Source organism: Nycticebus coucang, chromosome 19, assembly GCF_027406575.1.
Source record: "Nycticebus coucang isolate mNycCou1 chromosome 19, mNycCou1.pri, whole genome shotgun sequence".
Lineage (NCBI taxonomy): Eukaryota > Metazoa > Chordata > Mammalia > Primates > Lorisidae > Nycticebus > Nycticebus coucang.
The window spans coordinates 4,574,168-4,596,943 of NC_069798.1; the positions used below are offsets into that span (position 1 = coordinate 4,574,168).

Consider the following 22,776-nt stretch of genomic DNA (forward strand, 5'->3'; position numbering starts at 1 on the left):
TCCGAGACCACATTAAGAGGCATTTTCAGATATGGCTGCACTATAGAAAGTCTCCTTTTTTAGTGTATTATGAGACATGTCATAACGTAGAAGGAAGGGGCTGGAACCTAGATTCATTTTATTAAAGATGAACCATGTGGTTTTTAGGGGTGAGAGCACAGTACTGGGGAAAGAGAGCATCAAGCAATGTTTCTTGGGGGTTCTCCAGAATGCACGTGGCTCTGAGAGGGCTCACGGCAGGGGAGCTATATCTGTAACGTTAAGCTTGCGGTGTTTTGACAACTGCCTTGCGTTGGCTTTCCCTGAGATATCTACAGCAACATTGTAAAAATAAAACCAGACGGAACACCTCTCCAGGGTCCCCGGCTTTCCAGCATGAGGCCGGCACCTGCTCTCTCCACCCCCGTGGGAGCGGTCCTCACCAGCCCGTGTGCGGCCCATACAGACTCTCTGGTTTGTATCTTCACTGTGAAATATGAGAGTTCTGGCAATCCTACCCATCTGCACACTCTTCCGCCCTTCACTGCGAGCCCTGCATTTGAAATCCCAACTCTGCCCTGGCTCTGAGTACTGACACATGGTAGCAGACATGACTTCCTTTCCTTTGATCCCCATGGTTGGCTAAATCACAAATATTGAATGTCATAATTATATCAATGTCTGGTCAGTCAGATGTGATAGAGTTCATACTGAATCCTCAACATATTAGCTGCCAGACAGAAAACAATTAAATGAGAGAGACAGGAAGAACACACAACGCAACAGCCCTGGCTGGAATGAGATCTGTGCAATTTGCAGCAATGTTAGCATGGTCATCAAAGGTCAAAGTCAGTTACAAATCAATCAAGCTGGGGGGGAAGGGGAAAACCTAATACACAAATTCACATGTCCTCTGTATTGAAAGGACTTGGAGGAAATCTGTGTATTATTAACTCTTTAAAATACAGGTGGTTGTGGCGGCGCCTGTGGCTCAAAGGAGTAGGGCACTGGCCCCATATGCCAGAGGTGGCGAGTTCAAACCCAGCCCTGGCCAGAAACTGCAAAAAAAAAAAAAAAAAATACACGCGGTTGTCAACAAATTGGACCATTCATGTGGTTTCATAGGTTCCTGATGTGAACAGATTCTAAAGAATTGTATCCGTGCAAAACGGGAAAAACAGCACAGGAGAGATTTTAAAATTGCATCTGCTTGTTAGTTTTCATCCTTTCATTGGCTTCTTATTAGGAAAGGTGTTGATGTTTTCGTTTTTAACGAAGGTGATCCCCGAGCATATTCTACATGTCTACGCCGAGGCTGCAGATGACCCGCGCTCTTGGTTACTGGCAACTTGAGTTACATTATGCTCGTGGCAGGTACTAGAAAGCAGATTCGCTCTTTCTCATCTGAACATCATGGTCTGAACGTATTACCCTGAATGTGATATGTCCAGTCTTGAGTGAATGTTAGATTTAAAGTTATGTATCACTGTCCCCCTCCCTGGCAACACCACTGCTGTAAGCACTGACGGTTTGAGAAGTCCGCTCTGCTGCCCAGCCTGCACTGGGGAGAGGCTGCAGGGGATCAGGCTCTCTGTTAAGGGTGGGTCAGTCGTCTACCACGAGGTGATTGCATCTGCCACTTCTCAGCTTCCTTCAGAGACATTTGCTCACTGGCACTTGATCAGTTGCACGCTGTGCCCAGAACTATCAAGCGTCATCACGCTGATCTTCAGAGAGTGGCTTCCTTAGTGGCATTTTCCTCTAAAGAATGACCTGGGCAGAGGGCAGCGGGGCATGGGGCTGCGACTAGACTCTGTGGGTCTCAATCTATATGTTAGCTGCTGTGTAGTCATGTTACCCTGGAGGTCCTCAATCGTGAAACTCCAAATATGATTTAGCTTTCTGTTCTTGCTATCTATGAAACTGCAGATTGCTAATCAAGTTAATGGACAGAGGAGCAGCTTATCAAATTCTCCCATGAATTTATAAAATCTGCTAATTTCAAATTTCATCAGATTTATTAAATCAGAAGTTATGGCACTTACTTTAGAGCATTCTGAGTGTCATCCGAGTAAATTTCAAGAACCCCGAGTTCCCCTGAAGTGGTTGATTAATTCAGTTTGGAAGCAGCATGGCCTAGTGAAGAGGCCCAGGCCCTGGAGGGCCTGGGCAGGGGTCCTTGTTCTGTCCCAGATGCGGTAGCCTGAGCTGGGCGTTTTCTTTCTGAAGACCCTGGCAACTCATGCACAGGGGCCTGCCTAGTGCCAGGTTGGTGCCGGGCACCCTGCAGATGATGTCGTGTCTGACCAGCAGAACAAGCTTGGAAGGAGCCATTACTGACTTGAGTCCCAGAAGAGGAGAGAGAAACTGGAGGTCAAGCCGACCTCTAGACCTGGGTGCAGAGTGCCCCGGTGGTGATGTGTGGTTGTGGACTCTGCACAAGGTGCCATGAAAGTTGTCCCTGCGACTGGGGGCAGTGTGCAGGATGAGGATCCCAGTGGCTCCGCTGCAGCCACTCCCAGAACTTTTCACCCGACTGTCGCTGTGCAATGTACCACAGGGACTAGTCCAATGCAGTTACTTGTATTAATATTAAAATTTATAAAGCAGTTCCTTGATTACTAATTACACGTGGTACTCAGGAGCCACAGGTGGCTAGTGGCCACCATGCAGGATGATGCAGATGGAGATGGCCCCCTCTGCTGCAGGACGCTCTACTGGACAGTGCTGCTCCACAGGCTGAAATTCTGCTCCCTGGCTGCACCTGTCTCCCCCTATGCTTTACTCATCACCTGAACTTGGCCTCTATCTGTCAGCTCCTTCCCACTCCCCATGGTCCCCTGGACACCTCTGGTCTCTGTCCCTCCAAGCCCTGACTTGTCAGCCATCGTTTTCTTGGCATCCTTTGTTCCCTTGCTCCCCAACTTTCTGCAAAGCACCATTCCCTGCCGTACCTCACTTGATGTCCAGTCATGAGTGAATATTAGATTAAAAACATGCATTTATTCACAGGCACTCTGCTCCTATTTCAGAGACATAACACTTCACTGGAAAGAATGATAAAATACTACATTGGAGAGAACATGTGCTCTATTTACTGGGCCTTCTCTGCTTCTCACACTTGTTCAGTTTATCTGTGTAGCTCACTGATTCATCACTCACGTCCCTTACAACCTCAGCCCTCGGGTGACCCTACTCTCCACAAACAACCTGCCTCTCTTGCCCCCACTGCAGTGAGCTTCACCTCTCCTCTCGCTCTCCTGGTTTCCTTTAGCCAGGCAACCCACTGGGTGTTTTCTGCTGAGGAGTTAAGATCTTACTTCAGGATCTTTGCCCATGATGCCCTCCTCCAATCTCACCTCTGCCCCAAAGCTGTTTTTGATCATTCCCTGAAGTCAACCTCTTCCTGTTCCATATTTCCCTAACATTTTGTCTGTACTTCTTCCAGACGTCACCTGCTCCTGTACCTGCTGGAGCACACACAGGTCACCCGTGTCTTCCCCACTGGACGCTGTGGGGGGGGGGGTGCTGGCTTCACACTGGAGCACACAAAGGTCACCCGTGTCTTCCCCACTGGACGCTGTGGGGAGGGGGGGGGTGCTGGCTTCACATGGCTTCCCGCAGTGACCAGCACAGCCCTTTTTGTCTAGAGCAGTTTTTCAACCTTTTTTATCTTACAGCACACTTGAACCTATAGTTAAACTTCCGTGGGACATTTAAATTACGTTGACCAAAAAAAAGAGTAAAAACAATATAAACTTACTGTGCTTTGAATGTCTTCCAAAAATAAATTAATGAATGATCTTTAAAAATTTTCGTAGCACACCGGTTGAAAATCACTGGTCTAGAGGGTTGTCAGAGCATATATATTGCCTGGATATCTATACATATATTGTTGCAAATGTCAGCCTAGCTCCTAATGTATACAGATTGGATTCAACAATGAACTAAGGAACATGTTTCTCCGAATGATCTCAAGATGAAGTTCTAACTAAATGATGACATCACCAGAATGCCTGATGGGAAACAAGGGGCACTTGCTGACGGCTGTGACTGTAACGGATGGTCAGCGTGTACAGTGTCTGCTGCGGGAGGCGGAGGGGATGAAGTGACAGACAATGGGCAAAAAGCCAAAGAAAGACATCAAAGCAGAAGCAAACTTACCTTGGGTAGCAATGTAATGATTGGGCCGATGATAACCCTAAAATTAAACGAGAAAGAATTTCTGATGAAATTAAAATCAGTAAGTAGCACAGAAATCACAAGATACATTGGCCGATGAATGCATTTACAAAGCCGGCAGCTGTGCCACCTGAGGGTAAACCATGACACCCAGGGCCACTGAGCTCCCCTTAATAGCAAAGGGGTATCACACACCACAGCTCTCATGCCTGCACAGGAAGAGTGGGCAGCTTACTGATATGCTGGCTATGAGATGATGGATGAGCAATAAATACTCACGACTTAGGGATTCTCTGAAGTAACATGACTGCGAATTGTAGAAAGGTCAAACAGGCTGGGAATAGATTTTCGTTTGTGTTTGGGACGTTATTGGTAATGTGCCAAGGGTTTAAAACATATTCCGTGACCACGGTATAGACAGTTGTATTGATAGCGATACTCAAAACCATTCTTAAATACGGCTAAAACCATGATATGATATGATAGCAAGAGCCAGGAATTTAACGAGGTAGAAATTGCATAAGACTCTTTCTTTTTTATCTTGACCCTATACAAAACAAGATAAAGACTGGTATCAAATAAAGAAGGGAACAAAGAAGTTGTAGGATAAGAATCTGGTCTGGGAGAAACAAACCCAACTCAGAGGAAATTATACCCAGGTAACACACTTTATCACATGGACAGAACACGTCCCATTTCTGGCCCAAGACTGTATAATAGGCTATGCCCAAAGCCCGCTGGAAAACAGCAGAAAGAAACCTGAAGAGGAAATATAGATTTCTCAGACAACTTAAAATGCACATCTGTTAGAATTTTTTGCTCTCAGAAACAAGTGCACAACAATGAACAACAAAAGCAAAATCATTCCTTTATACAACTGACCTGCTGTTGGTCTCAAATTATAGAATGGTGACCAATAGAGAGAGAATTCTTCAGGCAATCCCTCATTTCCCATTAGCCAGTAAATCCCTCAAGGGCAAGAACTCTGCCCGGCTTCTCCCTTCTGTACGTCCAGGGCCTGGCAAGGTGCCAATACACACGATGGGCTCATCTGATAAGGTGAAGTTGCCCACAAAGTTCATACATGGCCTGTGGTACTAAACAGCACGGTTGTTTCTCAGGCCTCATTGACTGGGCTCCCTTAAAATACCTTCTTCATGAGGTTCTGGGACAGGACACTCTACTGGGCTCCTTCCTCCCTCTCTGGCCCCCGTCCTCAGTCTGATTCCTCTGCCCTTGAGGCTGGAATGCCCCGTCCTGGGGCTTTTCCTCTGTCTACACTCACTCCCGTGGTGATCCTGTCCAGTCCCGGGCCTTCAATTCTATCTGTTTGCTGAAAAAAATCCTATATTCTTACTTCTAGGCCAGACCTTCTCCTGGAAATGCTGATGTGTCCCCACTGGCTGTCAACACCTCTGCATGGATGTCCCACATGTAGAGTTTACCACATCCACGACCGTGCCCCTCCTCTCCTCTCTAGGCCCTGCCTGTCTGTTCTACCATGGCCTCCTTCTCAGGCATCCCTGGCCCCTCTCTCCCTCCTACGACCCCTGGCCAATCTGTCAGCATGTCCCTTCAACATCCTCCCATCTCCCACCACCACTGCTACTGCCAGGGCCACCCGCCGCCACGTCCCTGATGACTTCTTGCCACAGCTGCTGTCCATATGAAGTTCATCCCCTTCTCCAGCCAGATCACCTCATGTCCTGCTCCAATCCCTCTAATGACTGTCGGTGTCACTCACGGTGAAAGCCAGCTGTGCACCCGACCTGCTGGCACACGACTTCTCCCCGCATCACCTCCCAGACCCCTCCCCACCACGCCACACTACCAGTGCCCTCCCAGTTGTTTCTCTTCAAATTCACCAGGTAAGCTCCCCGCAAGGCCTCCGTTCAGGCTCTGCTCCCAGGAATGTACGTGGCTCGCTGCCTCATCTTTGCTCAGATGTCACTTTCTTAGGGGAACTGACTCTGGCCACTCTGTGCAAACCACGATCTCCACCTCAGACTTGGCTTTCCTATTCCCCCTTTAGAGCTTTGGTTTTCTCCACAGCACGTACGACTTTCTAACATGTTACACAGTGTTAACTTTTTTATTTATTGCCCATTTCTCCCGATTAGAACATCAGCTACATGAGGTTGGAGGTTTTGCTTTTGGTCTGAATCGGTCAGTTACCACTCTAGTCCCTAGAGCAGTAGCCGACGCACAGCAGGCGCACAGTAAGCTCTTACTATGTGAAAGTCCCTAGAGCAGTAATCGACACACAGCAGGTTCACAGCAAGCTCTTACTACGTGAAAGTCCCTAGAGCAGTAATCGACGCACAGCAGGTGCACAGTAAGCTCTTACTATGTGAATAAAGGGGCTCTGAGTTTTGATGGTCACAGTGATCACTCGAGTCCCTAGAGCAGTGGCGGACACACAGCAGGTGCACAGAAAGCTCTTACTACATGAAAGTCCTTAGAGCAGTAACTGACACACAGTAGGTACACAGGAAGCTCTTACTACATGAAAGTCCCTAGAGCAATAACCAACACACAGTAGGAATACAGGAAGCTCTTACTATGTGAAAGTCCCTAGAGCAGTAACCGACACACAGTAGGTGCACAGGAAGCTCTTACTACCTGAAAGTCCCTAGAGCAGTAACCGACACACAGTAGGTGCACAGGAAGCTCTTACCACGTGAAAGTCCCTAGAGCAGTAGCCGACACACAGTAGGTGCACAGGAAGCTCTTACCACATGAAAGTCCCTAGAGCAGTAGCCGACACACAGTAGGTGCACAGGAAGCTCTTACCACATGAAAGTCCCTAGAGCAGTAGCCGACACACAGCAGGTGCACAGGAAGCTCTTACTACCTGAAAGTCCCTAGAGCAGTAGCCGACACACAGCAGGTTCACAGTAAGCTCTTACTACGTGAAAGTCCCTAGAGCAGTAACTGACACACAGTAGGTACACAGGAAGCTCTTACTACGTGAATAAAGGGGCCCCGAGTTTTGATGTTCCTCTTTGTGAAAATAAAATTCAAGTTGATTAATCTGGTATTTTTGTTATGTGACCTTGCTCATGTGATTTCCTTGAGCTAGAATGTCTTGTCTCTTCTGCATCTGTCTACCTACTGTTTAAAACCCAGTTCAAATGACGCCACTGCCTAATCTGGTCACAATTACTCCTTCAGTGGGTGACTCAGCAACCCTAAGTGCTCACTATATTCAGGCTGAGCCAGATGCAGGGCTACAGAGATGAGCAGGATGCAGCACGGTGCCCAGAGACCCAGCAGGGATTGCAGAGGCTGGGGCCAGCGTGGGAACCAAGTCCCCTGGAGCCTCCATGGGAAGGTGTGTCACGGATGATTTGGAGGTAAGAGGGACTGGAGAAGACATTTCACATTTCAGCTGCTAAATTGGGGGGCTATGGGGAGAGGACAGCATGTCTGGGGCACTCCTGAGGCACTCCATGAGGTACTTGCTGAACATTTGATGAATATAGCAGTGAGTGCAATACACCTTATGAAGAAACCCTGCTTTAGTCAGAGTTATTAAAAAGCATCCAACCAGGAGTGGGTATTTTTTTTGCATTTATCAAAATGGTATAGGGGGTCTTTGTTTGATGAATTGAGATAGGAACTATCCTCTAAATAAACACCTTCAGTCCTCACCCACAAATTTATAACTAAAAATGTCAAACCTTTCCAATTAGCACTAAAAATGACCTTCTTATAGTTATTTTTAGATAACTCTCTAAAGTTATCTAAAGATGCTAGTCACTTTCAGGAGCATCTGAGAAATACTTAACCAAGAAAATCAAACACTCCTTACACATGGATAAAAGCTGCCTATGGAAGTATTGCCAGACGGAGACAGAGCGTGCCTTGGGAACCACAAGGGAGCAGAAATCTGTTTAATATAAACTTGGGCCTTGGAGGCAACAGCAACTTTCCCTTGATTTTTTAGTCTACTTTTGATTTCATTCATTCTCTCAACTGAAAACATCCTGTCTCCTAAAGAATTTATTCTAATGTAAAACATTAAGTTAACATGATGCAGAACGAACAAAGAAGCAGTCTTCAATAATTAAACAGCCTACATATTTAATGACACGTCTTGCTTGCATTAGAAGTCCTGGTGAACAGCTGCCGACTACTTTGAAGGCAACTTAAAAGTGCAGTGATGACAAGGGATTGCAAATCACCGTATTAGGAATTAGAGAGTTTTGTCCCATTAATATGCAAACAGATTTTTTCTAAGTGTCGAACAATACAAGCTATTGACAAAAACTGGAAATAACATTTTCTTGTTCACATAAGCATGAAATGGCGAAGAAGGCAGAGAATGTTCCACAGAGTCACCAACAAATGGGTGAACTTGAGAAAAGGAGCGCCACCCATATCTTCACCATGAAGTCCTACAGTGTAGGGAGCAACATTAATGTGTTTGCTTTTGGACCGTATCCACTGATCTTACGGCAGAAACAAGATCTGGTACGCCTGTAATCCCAGCACTCTGGGAGGCTGAGGTGGGTGGACTTCTTGAGCTCAGGAGTTCAAGACCAGCCTGAGCAAGAGTGAGATCCCATCTCTACAAAAAGAAAGGAAGGAAAGGAGGAACGAAAGAGGGAAGGTTGGAGGGTTGGAGGGAAGGGAGGGAGGGAGGGCGGACTATCCAGGCATATGGTGGGCACCTGTACCGCCAGCTACTCAGGAGGCTGGGGCAAAAGGATCACTTGATCCCAAGAGTATGAAGTTGCTGTGAGCTATGACACCATGGCACTCTACCCAGGATGATAAAGCAAGACTCTGTTTCAATTAAAAAAAATAAATAAAAAAAGATCTGGTTATGTGTCAGAATGGGTGGGTTTACTGACAGTTTTATACCTAATTTGATCATTACACATTCATGTGTTTTGTAAAATGTCTATCAAACTATCACATGTAGCCCTAAAGTATATAGAGGGATAAAGAAGAAAAAAATACATACATCGATATAATTTCCATTGATATAGTCTGAGTTAATGTCCCCTTCTATTGTCTGCAGCCTCACCCGGGAGTGATCATCTGCAAAGAAAAAAGAAAAAAAAAAGCAATTAACAAAAGCAATGTCAGGCTGCTCGTAGCCCCAGAATGCAGGCGCCTCACGGCGAGATCACCCACACACACTGCTTTAAAGATACAGAATTAAGGACTACACACCTTCTCCTTCCTATTTTGCTATTAAGACCGGGAAGGATTTATAATTCTTTATCTTTTACAGTAAACCTTATTAACTTATTCTTTGATCATTGACAGACATAAAGTGTTGTCAAGGATTTGAGACCTTTACATGCAGTGCTGTGAACCACAGCAGAATTAGTTCTGGGCTTGGAAGTTTAAGCAAGTTCACTAAATCACATACAAATCCTGAGTGTTGAAGGTTGCCTATGACATCCACCTTGACAAATGATGGCTATAAACATACAGCCGCGCCTTCTGGGACGTGCGGACATGATCCTAACCTCCACCATCATCTAAGATGTCTCTAAGCTTTCCCGCTGCATCTGAGGGTGTCAGTAGGTAAGACTAAGCTGTTAACCATCAGCCATGCGACCCCGGGCCAGGCAGTGGTGCCACCAGGCCTCAGCCTTCTCATGGGGAGAGAGGGGTAACAGCACCTGTCTCAGAATTAGGCTGTGTGGTATCAATTAGCTATCCATATTTAAGTCACTTCCTGAACAAAAAATTTTCTCTATGAATACTGTTGAAGCATCTGTCGTTTCCTTGAAAATGTATTTCTGAAAAAGGAAAGCGTAAACCCTAAGGCCAGGGTTTTCCTGTTTTGATCACTGCTTTACCCCAGTCCCTAGATTTAGCACCTGGAGCATAGCGGGTTTCCCCCCAAGTAGGTTTTGAATAGTGAAGTTAATGTTTTTTTTTTTTGAAAAAAATATGTCTTAAAAAGATTATTTTCCCAAACTAATGTTCCTTTTAGCAGAGGAACCTTCCTTCCAACGAAAAACACATACCAGAACTTGATATTTAGGATAGAAGCAGGCTGTCCTTAAAAGGAGGCGGAGGAGAAGCCTGATAGGGTATTGATGAAGCCTCATCTCCTATGTTGTGGGAGCAGGTGGGGTCCTTCTTCTGAGCATTTCCTTTGGGTTAGTGGGTGAGAAATGAATCCCACAGCCTGGGCGAGAGCCAAGAGGGCGGCAGGTGGCAGACCAGTTAGTCCCTAGTCACTCAGATCTATTCTTTGGATCGAAATGCTCATGGGTGGGAGTCAAAATTTCATACTGGTGCCTGAAGTTCACCTGCTGTTTGGTAAACGTTCTGTTTGCTGCCAACCATGCAGGCAGGAGGAATCTGCATCAGTATCCTGCCCTTCCCTCCTGGCCGGGCCTTTCATTCCATGATGAGTAGTCACTCCACTTCATGTTGCTGGCTTACAATTAGTCAGGGCACAACAGATTTATCTGCAATGGGGTGACAGATAACGACTGGGCCAGACGAGGAGAAAACCCCAGAGGAAACTGTGTCTTTCTGCTCTGCTCAAAAGAGAACACAGGCCATCTGTAATCCCAGCACTGAGGGAGGCTGAGGCGGGCGGACTGTTTGAGCTCCTGAGCCAGAGCAAGACCCTGTCTCTAAAAATAGCTGGGTGTTGTGGCGGGTGCCTGTCGTCCCAGCTATTTGGTAGGCTGAGGCAAGAGAATTGCTTGAGCCCAAGAGTCTGAGGTTGCTGTGAGCTGTGACGCCACCGCACTCTACCAACGGCAACAAAGTGAGACTATCTCAAAAACAAAAACCAAAACCGTGACAACCTTCCTGTTCCTATTTCTGTGTAGTGTAGTACAGAGGTGAAGCTCTCAGAGTCTGGAGCCAGAATCCCTGTTTGAATCCTGTTTCTGTCACTCTCCAGCTGTGTGACCTTGGACAAGTTACTTAATTTCTCCATGCCTTAGTTTCCTCAACTGTAAAATTGGAATAACAGTGCTCGCATGATAGTGATAGTTTGAGGATTAAGTGAGTTAATAAGTAAAAGTTACCCATCACTTATTTCATGACTTCCAAAGACTTAAAACAAGACTTGAAAATTTTTCATTTGCACTATTTCATTTTTGAATTTAGATTCTTCTAGAGTCATATTGAGGGCCAATGAATCCGTGATGAGGGCTGTATTTTTACAACAGACTTTCCCCCCCATAGCCCATTGTTTAAATCATTCAATGGTATAAATAGGAAAGTGACTGACAGTGGTCACACAAAGAGATCTGACGCAATCATTACAAGAGGTTACTATGGCTCTAATTTACCCAGGAAGGAGATTCATGACATCTCACCGAGGAAAGAAGGCGGGTTATAAAGTAGCACGTCCAGTGAAAGCCTCTACGCTGAAATGATCTAACGCACTTGTGTGGGTAACTGGGAGAATGGAGCTTCTGCTGGGGATAAAATCTGGAGTAAGGTTTATTTTTATCTTTAAGATTCTAAGTACTACTTTGTCTATAGGGTTACATTCTCTTTGCAGTCAGAAAGAAAACACATCTATCCTTGTTAAAAAAAATAAAGCCAACGACAAAACAATGAAAAAATAAAACCCATAGCTCCATGGCATAGGTAAAAAAGACTGGAATGAAACAGGAAAACAAATGTTGGCAGGGTTAGGTGGTGAGGTTCTGAGCAATATTCTCCAATTTTTCTTTACTGTACACATTTTCTTTAATGTGTATGAATTGCTGTTATAATTGGAGAAAACCTATTTGCCACGCATGACTAGAATATGATCAAAATAAAACTAATGTTTATATCATGATCACAACCCAATGTCACCCTGCTGCAAAATGTAACTAACTCTGCCACTTGGAGAAACTCCGTCTGCCTGAAGGACTACTTGTTACTCCTGTCGCATCTCTCAACAAGCCCTTTACTAGATGAAATGGGCAAACTTGAAATTTTGGGGTAAGAAACAGGCACATAGAGATCTGGTCATAACAAACCACTGCTCTAATCTTCTGATGCTCTCCCTGAATGAGTGGGCACCATCGGAGGTGGGCTGACATGGGATCCAAGGCAGGTCTACCTGAAGTTCCTAAAATAGGGTACCTATGCCCTTTCCATCATGTAACATCATGTTTAAAAATACCTCAAAGTGCTTCAAATATTTTAACACTTCCCTATTAAACATAACAGATATTGGTAGCAGCTTTGGAATTTTAATGTGTTTGTGATGAGATATTTTATGTCATTGATAATCCTTGGCCTGTAACCAATTCTTTCTCTGTGCTAAATATTGATGACATATTTAAGGTGAATTGGAACACAACGATCTAAGGAACATTTGGCCTCGGAGAAAAGACTCAAAATTAATTTTGATTACAAATGATTTCCGGAAGGAATGGCTTTGCTCCCCCTGTGGTTACACTCGCGTCAAGGGTTGCTGCTGCGCTTGTACAAGCTGCAGGAGAGACTTGTGACCGTGACCATTAGCTGGCAAGAGCCAGCTGCCCAACCCTGCAAGGAGACCCTTTCTCCAGTCCCGTGTCCCTTCCTCTCCCCAGGGCCCCCAGCTGCACCTCTCAGGTTCTTTGCAAGCCACAGATCAGCAGACCTTGAGCGTGACGAGGTGGCCGTGGGACTCTGCTCTTCCCGTTGGCTTTTCCTGTCATGTCTTGTTTTTGGCTCTCTCTTCCCCAGGTTATGCATCAGAATCCTGGCAGGGGTCCCTGACTATTACTTTGTCTGATTTTTCTAGATGTTGACCCTATGCTTTCCTGAATACAGAGATTCACCTTGCTTCTCCTGTCCTCTCATCCACCTGAATTTAAGGCACAAATCTCTCCCTGCCACTTCTTGCTTAGCTATCAACTCTTGTCCCCTCCTTCCCAACTGTCCTGGCTTTTCCAGCTAAGGTGGATCATGACATTTTTAGATTTCTCAAAAATAAATAAACGATGACAATGTTGGAGTCACTCAGCTGAGAGAAGCACGTTGCTGCAAAACAGCATCCTGGGGAAGGGAAGCCTTCAACATGGGCCATCAGGTTGGGCTGCTGGTTAAAAGAAGCTGGGCGCTGGAGCAGGCCCACAGTCACAGTCTCCTGGTAGTTCCCTCTCAGTTAGGAAAAGCAGTGGACAGCACGGGTGGCCCATACCTTCCCCCTTTGTGGCTGCGGTCTACACCTGCCGTCACGTCCTCACCACCACGTCAGTCTCAGATCCACCAACAGGACATGGCCGTCTGCCCATCCTCCTGCAACTCCTAAATGCAGGCACCACCCCTGCTCCTCTGTCTTCCTCATCCCCCCAGCCGACCCCACAGCTCTTCTCTTGAATTCAACTTCTTTCTACCCCACATTAGCTTTGCTTCTCATGTGGGCGACTAAGAATCTCTAACTAGCATCTCCTTCCAATCCATTTTCTACTCAGCAGTAAGATCAGAATTTTCCAGTATATATTTGATAACCCACCCCCATGAAAAAAACCCTCCTTCAGTGAGGTTTCCCTTGTTATTGTAACAAAGACCAAAGTCCTTAGCCTGTCCTAGATGGCTCTGTATGTCTAGCCCAACGCCCTCTGCCTCCACCCCCAGCTCCAGCCTCCTGGCCTTCCTTCCACTTCCCAGATGGAGGCGCCCTCGGTGAAGGCCTGTCCACGTGACCCCCGCCCGCAGCCCCTGCACACTGTACCGCTCTATTCAGGTGTGTTCCTTGCCTGTCCTCAGGGAGGCCTTCCTGCACCCCCAGAATCAGCTGAGTTCTCACAGTGCCATGTTCTTCTTTTTGTGTCTTGAACTGAAATTCATTTCTGTGTGTACTGGTCTCATCCATCCCCCATCCGCCAGGACTGAGGGCTTCATGGGCGCGGGGGCTCTGCGGCCCCCCAGGTCTGCACACCCGCCGCCTGTCCCCTGTTCCAGCAGCACTGGTTCTGTTGCTGACCTGCTGCCTGCAGGGCCTCTTCCTCCCCTGCTGGCAGGCCTGGTCTGTCCATCCTGTCCCCTCAGGGAGCCTCCGCTGGGCACATCCAAATACCAGCAACACCTGGCCAGCCTCCCCCACTGCTTCTTGTTCTCCACTGTGGGGCTTTTTGCCACACAGACACTATGCCATGTATGTGGGGACTACTAAAACCTCCTGTCTGTTCTGTCCCCTCACTCAGTCGCTGACTTCTGGAATAGCACCTGGAGTTTGACAGACAATAAATGAATGACTTTGGTCTGGTACACTGCCTGGCACTGGGCAGAGCAATAGACAACAGAAAAGAGGACAAGGGGTCCCGGGGAGCCCCTGAAGATTCTGGCTCAGGGTCCTCAACCGCAGTCACCCAAAAAGAGGAGCGGCTGCTCTGGGCTCCCTTGTTAGCTGGAGATTTGCTGTGCACCTGAGGCCTGAGCTAATTATAATCAGGAACTGTTGAGAGTATTAGGAGGGCTACACTTACCTGCCTGGGGGTGGTAATGGTGAAGGATGTTAGTTTATATTTGGAAGGGGCTAGCTCAGCAAATTTATAGTGTAAATAAGGGTAAAGTTAACTTACTTAAGAACAAAAGCCAATAAAGGATTTTTAAGCATCATTAAAACCATTTTATATGCAAACACTGTTGCAAAACACTGAATGCAATCGTTACACCACTTCTTAAGTTCCTTCTAACACTCTAGCAAGAATCTCTGAGAGACGCAGACTGAGTCCTCGACTCCCTATTCCACTTGGTGGTGTTATCCCAAGGCCTCTGCTCCCTGAACAGACTGTCGGGGAGTGAGACTGACATTTCTACCTGTATACCATCTTTTAGGGGAGGGTGGGAATTCTTTTTTTTTTTTTTTTTTTGTAGAGACAGAGTCTCACTTTATGGCCCTCGGTAGAGTGCCGTGGCCTCACACAGCTCACAGCAACCTCCAACTCCTGGGCTTAAGTGATTCTCTTGCCTCAGCCTCCCGAGTAGCTGGGACTACAGGCGCCCGCCACAACGCCCGGCTATTTTTTGGTTGCAGTTTGGCCGGGGCCGGGTTTGAACCCGTCACCCTCGGTATATGGGGCCGGCGCCCTACCGACTGAGCCATAGGCGCCGCCCGAGGGTGGGAATTCTATTCTCCATGTCCGTGAAGACATAACAATTGTAAGCGGGGACAGGAAACAACAGCAAAACCAGAGGAAATGATGACATGGCTACACAGGAAAAGGTTTCAGGATGGCCCAGGAGAGGAGGAGGAAGGCTACCGTGTGGCCAAGTCTCTTTATAACATTGTCCCTAGAAAGGTACCCCAAACAACGCAACACAATAGAGAAACACGGAATGAGCTCCAGGAGGGGCTGGGATAGAGGGCAGCCTGGCACACCACCCATACCTAGCGGGGTCACTGTGCACAGGGGTGCTGACCATGAGGGAGCCAGCTGGCTCCTGCATGATCTACCAGTTCATCATTTCGAACCTGGGATCTTGAAATGCTGATTCTTTTTTTTTTCATTTTAACACATTGCTGCATTAGAAACAATTCCCCTCCCCCCGCCTTTGGTGCCATGGTATTTTTTATGTTAAGCACATTTCCTGCCATGTGAGTTGTATTTAACTCATGTTAGTTGTGAGCCCAGGGGCTGGTGAAGCATATATAACTCACATGTCTCTTGACCTAATAAAATGCCATGGCCCCAAGGAACTTTTTTTAGCACATTAGTCAATATCCAAGAGATGTGTGAGTTACATATACTTTATGAGGCCCCAGGCTCAAAACTAGTGTAGGTTAAATACAGCTCATGTGGCAGTTAATGTGTTAAATGATGCATGGAGTCTGTCAAACTCAAGACGAGCAGCACAGGGCTAATGAATAGAAGACGTGATTTTTTTCAGGTAACAACAATGTTGTTTTTTATGTACCATTTTAGTTCGTTTCCACAACAGGTAATGTTCTCAGGAAATTATAATACCGAGAAGGTTCATGGCTGCTGAAGGTCACTGGGGCTAGTGCATGGTCAGACCAGGACTCCATACCATTTCTCCTAACTCCCAGACCTATGTCCTATTTTGCCCCAAACATCTTTCCTGATCAGTGCACCCCTCTCCCACTCACTTATCTCCTACATGTCTCTAGCGGTGTCTCCAATAGACATTTTCCACTTACTTGTGGACCTGAGATCTATCATTTTATGCAAGCCTTAGCCTGGCGTGGCCTGCAGATTGTACATTTATGAGGGTAGGAGGTAGGCTGGAGCCTGTTCTGCCTCTGACACATTGTCCCAGGTGCACAGACCACATTCAGTACCTGTAGGTGAGGTGATGAAAAAAATCAGCCCTAAGAACAGGGTCCTGAGAGTCGAAGATGATCTCAGTGGTGGCAGAAATGTGCCCTTGGGGGCTGAGATGAAAAGGTTCCCCTGGTGGGAACTGTTTCCCCCCAAAACTGGAATCAGCAAACTACAGCCTCTAGGGCCACCTCTAGCCCACTGCCTGGCTCTGGAATAAAGTTTTCCTGGAACACAGGCAGGCCCATTTCTTCCGTATTATCCTGGCTGCTTTTGCACAAAAACAGCAGGGCTGAGAAGCTGAACTGAGACTTGCTGGCCTGTAAAAGATCTACTGTTGAGCCCTTTACAGAAAAAGTTTGCCAACGCCAGAACTAGACCACAATTGCTAGGAGGGCAGGATCCCTTTATGTTTAATCATCTTTTTAAAGCATGTCTGGCAGAGAGTAACCAGTCAATAAATATCCAGCCCATGAATGTGTTATGTGTACCATGGAATACTATTTAGCCATAAAAGGATGGAGGTCTCGTATATTTACCCAGAAGGACTTGGAGAACATTACGAGAATGGAAATCAAGCCTCCCATGCTGTCAGTACTAAGTTGAAACGAGTAGATTAATAACTTTAAGCCACAGGAGAGAAAAACACAATTAAATCCATGAAGCGGGGAAGGGGGAGGTAAGAGGCACAGTGGAGGGGCCAAGGGCATATGTCACACCTGCTGGGTAAAGGGCTCAACTACAATTCGGACTTCAACCTACAAATGCAAACAATGTAACCTAATCACGTGCGTCCTCGTATTAATCTGAAATAAATATTAAAAATAATTTGCTGAATGAAGGGACAGATGACTGGGTTTATTTAAGTTACATACCCTTTGTCCAGGCCAAGGAGTGGGACTCACCCCTCATGAAGAAAAGCCACACACCAAGTACGCAGCAGGGCTGACCTGAGACCAGGGAGGCAGCATCTCCGAAAGCCGAGTAAGAATGTTAAAGGAGAAAATCCACTTGGAGTGCGTGGGAAGCCGGTAAACCTTATAGGGCCAGCCCCATGTCTGCCCGGAGGGGCAAGGCCTCTACCAGTGTCCCTAAAAATAAACGTTTCTAAATAACTAGAGAATCATTTTTTTTTCAGTATCACAGAAGGGACTACTACCTACTTACATGACCACAGGCAAGCCGTTTCATCCCTGAGGACAGTACTTAGCAACATCAAAGTATTTTATATTTGTACAGAATTTTCAGTTTTTAAATGTCTTCATAAAAACGATGATATAAGTTTGTCATCTGCCCAGCCTATTTTCAACTTTGCTGCCCAGCTACCCATCTTCCCGGACAGGGCAGGGCACTGGCAGCTCCCCTCTTCCTGTCTGTGCCCATCCTGAGCAAGGTAATGATTAAGGATAACATGCTAACAATGAAACATCAATTAGGCCTTGTCCTCCCATAAGTTTTAGGCAATAGCCAAGAAGCCGTCAAAACAGAACTTCTGCAGAAGACTAACCCCAACAGCGGCTGTTCCAGAATTTCTCTACGGGTGTCTTGGGGGCAGCTGAGGGGAGAGGACTTATCTAGAAGCTACCTTTGAGTACGTGGCTTTTACTTAAGTTGTGTATTTGGGGGGGAGGCCTGGGGAGATGGAGGGTGGGGAGTCAGGGGGCTAATACCACCTTCCTGCCTCTCGTCCCTGACGCTGGCCAGTGAAGACCTGGATGTGGTGGTTATACGATGCACTCCAGGGTGGGAATCCTGCCTCCACAGCTTCTAACTGTGCAACCCCTTTACCCTCTTTATGCCTCGATTTCCTCACCTGTAGGATAAATGCAATAATATGATCTATTTTGTGTTGTTATAGGGAGTTAGCAAGTTAACATTTGGAAAGTGCTTAGACAGGCATCTAACACATTATATGTAAGTGCTCATCAACTGCTCGAGTTCCTTATAGTTTTAAAAAATTATTCAAAAAATATTTCTCTAGTGTCTACGAAGAGCATATTAAACTATGTATCAGGAAGAAGCAGACTCAAAGTTATACTGGACGAAGGCCGTTTGGATCTTGGAGCACACCTCAGGCCACAGCCCGGGACGTTGGCCCCTCTATGTGTTCAGCGTGAGGTCCACATGGCTGTCACATTACAGGGATTGCAGGACAAACGCTCACAGACACCCCCTCCACGTGGAATGTCAAGGAATTCCCCATTTTCCATCTGTAAGTTTGTTGTGGAGTTAAACGGACTCATGGACAGGATCCTGTAAGCCATTAGGAGAAATCTGGGTTCTTCTAATAGCGCAAGGCATTCATGGGCTCTTCTAATAGCGCAAGGCGTTCATGGGCTCTTAGGGAGCATTAGGGAGCTTGGCGGCATCTACACAGACTGAGAAATCATGTTCTCCTTCTCTGAGCCTCCAGAGCACTGTGATCACAGGTCCAACACAGTCCTGTGACAGCGTGCCACAACGATCTGCTGTCTGTCTGGCCTGCTTTGTGCTGGGGGATGACGTTTCATCTCCATGACCTTGGTATCCTCAGCGTCCACTACACAGTCCCACAAGTATGGACTGAATTCACCAAGGGGCAACCAACCCTTGACCACAGGGCAGCGTCTCTATGTACAAAGGACCACTCATGCCGAAAGTAAACACAGCAAGATTTTACACCAAGCAGCTCAACCCAGGAAGCCGGCACTTGTACCCTGCAAAACTGATGGCCTGGATTTCTTGGTGGCCAACAGGAAAATAGAACATGTCAGTTGGGAAATTTTATATCATATGTTAGATCCATCCCCCCCACCTTCTTTTTTTTTTTTTTTAACAGAACACACCATAATTTGCATTGTCCGATATAGTATTTAGTCTTGTGTACTATTTAAATCGAAAACAATTAGAAGTGAATGAAATTGAGGGTGGCGCCTGTGGCTCAGTGAGTAGGGCGCCGGCCCCATATGCCGAGGGTGGCGGGTTCAAACCCAGCCCCGGCCAAACTGCAACAACAACAAAAAAAATAGCTGGGCATTGTGGCGGGCGCCTGTAGTCCCTGCTGCTTGGGAGGCTGAGGCAAGAGAATCGCATAAGCCCAAGAGTTAGAGGTTGCTGTGAGCCGTGTGATGCCACGGCACTCTACCCGAGGGTGGTACAGTGAGACTCTGTCTCTACAAAAAAAAAAAAAAAAAAAAGAAGTGAATGAAATTGAAAATTCAGTTCCCCAGTTATACCAGCCACATTCCATGTACTCAGCAGGCTCATGTGGCTGATGGCTATTTCACGGGACAGCACAGATGCAGAACACGTCTATGACCAAAGAAAATTCTGTGGGGCTGTACTGCTACAGATCTGCAGTCACACTAAAAGATATTAGCTCAGGTAAATAAAATATAACAGCACTTTCACAATCAGGAGAGCTCGTATCTTGCCGCCCTGGACTATTCAAACCTTCCAAGTTTGTTCTCTTGTAAGTAATAAGACACAAGGAGATAGCTGTTGTCTAGGCCTAACCCATGTTGCTTTTAAATTTACATATCTTTATAAATAGCATTAATTCTGTTGGGCTACACAGTGGGCCTGCTGGTACCTCGGTGCAGCCATGCGTGGCTCAGAGCAGTTTAATGCGAGTGATGAGTGCAGTGAGCCCTGGGAGAAGGGGGCCCATCCATCTACCCCGAGCTGCAGCATTGTTATGGAACATTAATGAGGCCGGGCTGGATGTAAAAGCCACCCAAGGCATTATGGATTGGTAACATTCAGTTTCACGGGCACTGGGAATTTCTGAGCTATAATCCTAGCTCTTTTGCTAATGAGAGTTGTGATATGGGGACCATCATTTAACTTCTCAGTTTCAGTTTCCTGTCCTTAAAATGGGGCCGTTACTGACCTGCCTAACCCAGTGTCCAGAGGATTGATGAGTCAGTGTTTGCAGAGTGCCCGGATCCTTGCACTAAGGCACGCTGCGCACCATTCATCCTCATGCAGCAGCAGGACTGTTATGTCTGCTCCATCTAAAATGCATTTCCTTCCCAGCACTTTAACATTACCTGTGCTACCCAAACCTGAGAATCTAAAAACAGGCTAACAGCAGTAGCACAGTGGCGAGTGTGAGTGTTCAGATCGATTTTTCTTTCTTTGGTACAAGCATTACCATTGGCTCTTCCACCAGGATAGAGGCAGTAATTGCACTGTACATTCTCGCCGTGTGAGTCTGGTGGTCAATCTTATCAGATGTGCAAAGAAAGCTCTGCAACGGCACAATGACACAGTTGACACTCACATGCGATGATATTCCCATATCTGTTCTTCATTCTGTTCTCATCTTTCTTAGCCGAGTCCCATGGTGCAGACTGCCCTTCAAAGAAGCTCTAGAAAGAAGAGAAAAGGACAACAAGAATTACAATTTTGTGCAGTAAACAGAGGGATCCTAATAATGGAGAATGTTCTTTAAAAAATGTAGAACAATTGGCTCAGCGCCCAATAGCTGGGCATTGTGGCAGGCGCCCATAGTCCCAGCTACTAGGGAGGCTGAGGCAAAAGAATCACTTAAGCCCAAAAGTTTCGGGTTGCTGTGAGCTGTGATGCCACAACACCCTACAGAGGGCAACATAGTGAGACTCTGTCTCAAAAAGAAAAAAAATTGTAGAACAAGATCAAGAAGGAAAGATGGTCCACAGGAATGAGATAAGGGATCATTAGCCTACTTTACGTCTCAAATATTTCATTGAGCTTTGTCTAAACTCTGTTTTCCTTTAGTTCATATCTCACGAACACAGCAATGGAGGCTGAAGAGTGAACCCGTGTTATCTGCACAACACAGCAAAAATGGTCACTTGGTCATGTCTATCTTGCCTAAATATTCAATACAGGAAAAACTAACATTCTCTCATTTTCTTAATTATATTGCCTTTTGGGGTATTCTTGTAAGAGATATAGAGATATCTTTGCTCTAATTGCTCACTGAAATTCAGAAGGGTATTTTTGGTTAAAACTGTGAAAGCAGGTAAGCTAAGACCTTATGACATGCTCAGACACACCCCAGGTGGCTTTTCAATAGTATCCAAGGCTAAACTACTGTAATTCACTCTGCCAGAGTTTCCTCTTCAATTTTAATATAGCTTAGGTGTCCATTTATTTAAGGGTTTGGCATTATTACACTGGGGGTCTTTAATCTTGAGGCTACTAGATTTTTTTCTGTTCGAGCTATCATGAAAATGTCCTTTCTCAGTGGACAGGTAAAAGCAGGTATCTGGGACTGTCATCGCACTTCACTCTGGGTCACATTTCACCTTTATGTAGTCAGCCACATGACGAGGCTGTGGGGAAAAGGGCAGTAGCAAGCAGAGGCCAGTGGGGCTGGTTTCTTGTCTTTGCCACAACTGCTGTAACATTTCTGAGGAACTCACTGGGAAACAAGAGGAGAAGGGAAGAAGGAAGAGGTAAAGGTTGAAGAGAAGGATGAGAGCACCACTCTGGAATGTGTTAAGGCTGGAATACGTGGCCCTGGGGACGTGCTCAGACACACCCAGGTGGCCCTCCACATTCTCTCTTCAGAACAGCAGCTGTCCTTACTCCCCATCTCCAGCCCCTCCTGGCCACGCCTGCCACATACAATATTTTGCAATTCACCTGTGGCTTAACAAAATATATTTATTCCTTCTTTTTTCAAAAATGTATATATGTGTATTTATTTATGGCTTATTTTTTGATTAAAAATTTTTTTTTTAAGTTTCAGATTGATATGAGGGCCACATGTTTAGGTTACATTGTTTTCACTTCTAAGGCAAAGTTCAGGTTGTAGCTGAGCCCTGCATCCAGGGCCTGACTACACACCCTCACCTTGTGCACATTAGGTGAGGCCTTGACAATCGTCCTCCCTCCTCCCCCCACTAGAATACACTTGTTTTTTTTCTTTTGTGTGGGCATGGAGTTGTTTATATATTGGTTGCATATTAGCATTGAGTACATTGAATATGACCTCCTCCTATCTCTATTCTTGTGATACTTTACTAAGAAGAATGTGTTTCAGCTCCATCCAGGTAAACACAAAAGATGTAAAGTCTCCATCTTTTCTTATGGCTGAATAGTGCTCCACGGTCTACAGTTTGGTAATCCGTGCATGGGTTGATGGGCTCTGGGCTGCTTCCATGTCTTGGCCGTTTATTCCTTCTTACGGATCCAGCTCTCTGTCTTGAGGTAAACTGCCCCTCAGCACTGCTGTAGGAGAACAGCACTGCTCACCACTGTCACGGGCTGTGCTCTACTCTGCCTTCCTGCGTGTCACCAGCAGCTTGACCATGTAGTGGACAGTGCACAGCCCCTGTTGTTTCTATGTCTGTCTGTCTCTGACACCAGGCTGTGGACTCCCCGAGAGTGGGGACTGCATAGTCATCATTTCTGTTTGCCTATGGCCTATGCCTCCGGG

At 46.3% G+C, this 22,776-nt stretch overlaps 1 protein-coding gene across 5 annotated transcripts in view; it reads right to left on the reverse strand.

Moving 5' to 3' along the window:
* PTPRM (protein tyrosine phosphatase receptor type M) overlaps nt 1–22,776 on the reverse strand; it is an 810,424-nt gene that overhangs the window by 82,269 nt on the left and 705,379 nt on the right. For all 5 annotated transcript variants that reach the window (XM_053571260.1, XM_053571259.1, XM_053571258.1 and 2 more), the window contains 3 exons: nt 20,632–20,719; nt 9,134–9,210; nt 4,144–4,180 (listed from right to left, as the gene is read on the reverse strand). In XM_053571260.1, coding sequence (XP_053427235.1) covers nt 4,144–4,180; nt 9,134–9,210; nt 20,632–20,719 — 202 coding nt within the window. The remainder of the gene's footprint in view (nt 1–4,143; nt 4,181–9,133; nt 9,211–20,631; nt 20,720–22,776) is intronic.